General features: G+C 45.2%; 1 protein-coding gene across 4 annotated transcripts in view; it reads left to right on the forward strand.

Annotated features, from left to right (window-relative positions):
- Positions 1-2,500, forward strand: part of schip1 (schwannomin interacting protein 1) — a 63,211-nt gene that overhangs the window by 41,217 nt on the left and 19,494 nt on the right. Inside the window, exon 1 of one of the 4 annotated variants that reach the window (XM_084065430.1) lies at positions 2,182-2,469. The exons of the other annotated variants lie outside the window; for them this stretch is intronic. Coding sequence (XP_083921556.1) covers positions 2,398-2,469 — 72 coding nt within the window. The 5' untranslated portion in view covers positions 2,182-2,397. Of the gene's footprint in view, positions 1-2,181; positions 2,470-2,500 lie in introns of those variants that run through there. 4 annotated transcript variants of the gene reach the window in all.

Raw genomic sequence — 2,500 nt, forward strand, 5'->3', positions numbered from 1 at the left:
TGTTTCAGGCTGCCATTTAGAAGCACATAATGCTAGCCATCCCTCTCTCTCTCCCTCTCCCTCTCCCTCTCTCTCTCTCTCTCTCTCTCTCTCTCTCTCTCTCTCTCTCTCTCTCTCTCTCTCTCTCTCTCTCTCTCTGCAGAGGAACAGATGAGATACTGTGACGCATATTCATCAATATCACTTAGTTTGTGTTCTCTCTCTTTTACTCCATTGTCCTTGGCAAACTGTTTGATCTGCTCATAAGAGTTCCCTCTCTTCCTATCACAGTATGTCTGAGTCTATAAGTATGCTTCATCCTATTGTATGGATCCCTCCACAGTTCTACATTATGTTTCAAAGGAAGGGATTGACCAGTTTATTAGCCCCACTTAGGCTGACAGAAAGTTTAGAGGGAAATCATGGAGTATTTGCTCACATAACCTGCCTCTTTAACCACTTGAACCCTGGCATCCCTATTCTGGGGCTATTTGTTGAGAAATCCGGTCAGCCAAGTGTTTATTTATTTATCTACAGTATGTAAATGTGTCATAGCTCATTTTCATCTGCAGTCCCTGAGCCGGTTGTTAAAATTGGTGATAGCTATCAATACAGAATAACATAAGTACGAGAAACAAAGCAATTACAGTATAACATTAAGACAAGGAACGACAATGACAATTGAGAATGATATTATCCACGATTGCAAGTTCGGTTTGGTGTCATTTTAGATTTTAGCGCTGCCTATTCAATTACAAATGGGTATAGTTTCTATATGTAGAGAAAACAAATCTAAAATGACACAGATGTGTTATGAAGTATAAGGTTTAACCCATTAAGACCGATTCTACAAATGCCTTCTAAATCAGTAAAGTTCTCAAACTTTTTCGTGCCAAGAACCCCCCAAAATTGATATACTGTATATTTGGCCGCGGATCCCCACCCCATCTGAAAATGCTTTGTGCCAGGGAACCCCAGAAGAGAAGATTTGTGTCAAGAAACATTTTTCAAACACTCCAAATCTTTCCAAAATGTTCAAAAGTGTTCAAAGTGACGTGCTGTGAGCTTGTATATCTGCTTTTTTTGAATAGCCAAAAATCTAAAACGACACGGATGCTTTCCCGTTTTTATGTGGTTAAAGTGTAGATACCTGTTATAGCACCTGAGAATGAGTTTTTTCAATTAGGCCTATACCATGAAATGAGCAGTTGATGGTGCGTATGTGTGCCTAGTTGCTTCTGTGATGTAGTAATGTGTGGATATGATTTTCTGTCTGGGGATTGTGGGGAAGTATGACAGATATATGAGTCATGGCCTGGTCGATAGAGGCTCACAAAGATGAGATCATTACACGCAGCAGAGCTGAGCTGGGCTTGGAAATGTAACTAACTATTAGTGATAAAAGACAAATGCTCTGTGTTTGTGGTTGAGTGTGTGTGTGTGTGTGTGTGTGTGTGTGTGTGTGTGCGTGTGCGTGTGCGTGTGCGTGTGCGTGTGCGTGTGCGTGTGCGTGTGCGCGTGTGTGTGTGTGTGTGTGTGCGCGCGCAAGTGCCAAACTAATGGTCTTTTGTGTTGTGTCAGAACTTTAAGCAGCCAGCTTGCGGCCAGAGGCATGCAGGCAGGCTGCTGGTTTTCAGAGTCCAGACAGGGCTCTATTTTTACCTTAGCAGGAAGGAAACACGCCACCCCCCTCTGACCCGGGCTCAAACACTTCACATTCCCCCTCAAATATGTACTGCACCACTGCTCCCTTTCACAGCCAAAACACTTACATTCATGCACGCTCCCAAATAAGCCCTTCTAGGCATTTTGGATGGAAAAATCTCTCATTCAAATGAGCATACACAGTGAAAAGATAGTGTATGTACGCACACGCACACACACATGCGCGTGTGTAACAACAACAACACGCCGCCCGGCACTTGCCTGCACACACATCATGGAGCAAGGCTGAAGTTGATCTTTCTAAACTGGGCAAGAGCAGCTGCTGTCCTCACGTCAAGGTGCAAGAACGGAAAAAAACACCACAGTCTCTCTCTCTCTCTCTCTCTCTCTCTCTCTCTCTCTCTCTCCCTCTGTGGGGCCGCCCTGGCCTGAGGGTGTAAGGTAGGGGGCTCTGAGGGGGCCTTACCTCTGACCATTGTGCATTCACAGCCCTGAGGGAGAGGCAGGAGGCAGAACCACAGAGGAACAGTAGAGGAGAGACAGAGAGAGAGAGAACAGGCCAGAACATGGAGGACAGAGGGAGGACGCTGGCACATATGTGTTTATATTACTACGTCTGAACATGGCGGGGCTAGTTGGCTTTTAGTCTTCTGACGTGCAATGAATGGGTGTGACTTCTGTGGACTAACTATTAACCCGCTAACTGTGAGATAGAGTAGGGGAGAGGAAGGAGGGAAGCACCCACTGAATGACATGGACTATGTTGGAATGGATGATGTCATCAAGAGAGCTTCCGGACTCTATCTCTCAGATAACTACAAAGAGGTAAAGGATGCTCTGCGTGCGTGCGTGCGTG

This window comes from Gymnoscopelus microlampas (genome assembly GCF_963454915.1).
Source record: "Gymnoscopelus microlampas genome assembly, chromosome: 8".
Classification (NCBI taxonomy): Eukaryota; Metazoa; Chordata; class Actinopteri; order Myctophiformes; family Myctophidae; genus Gymnoscopelus; species Gymnoscopelus microlampas.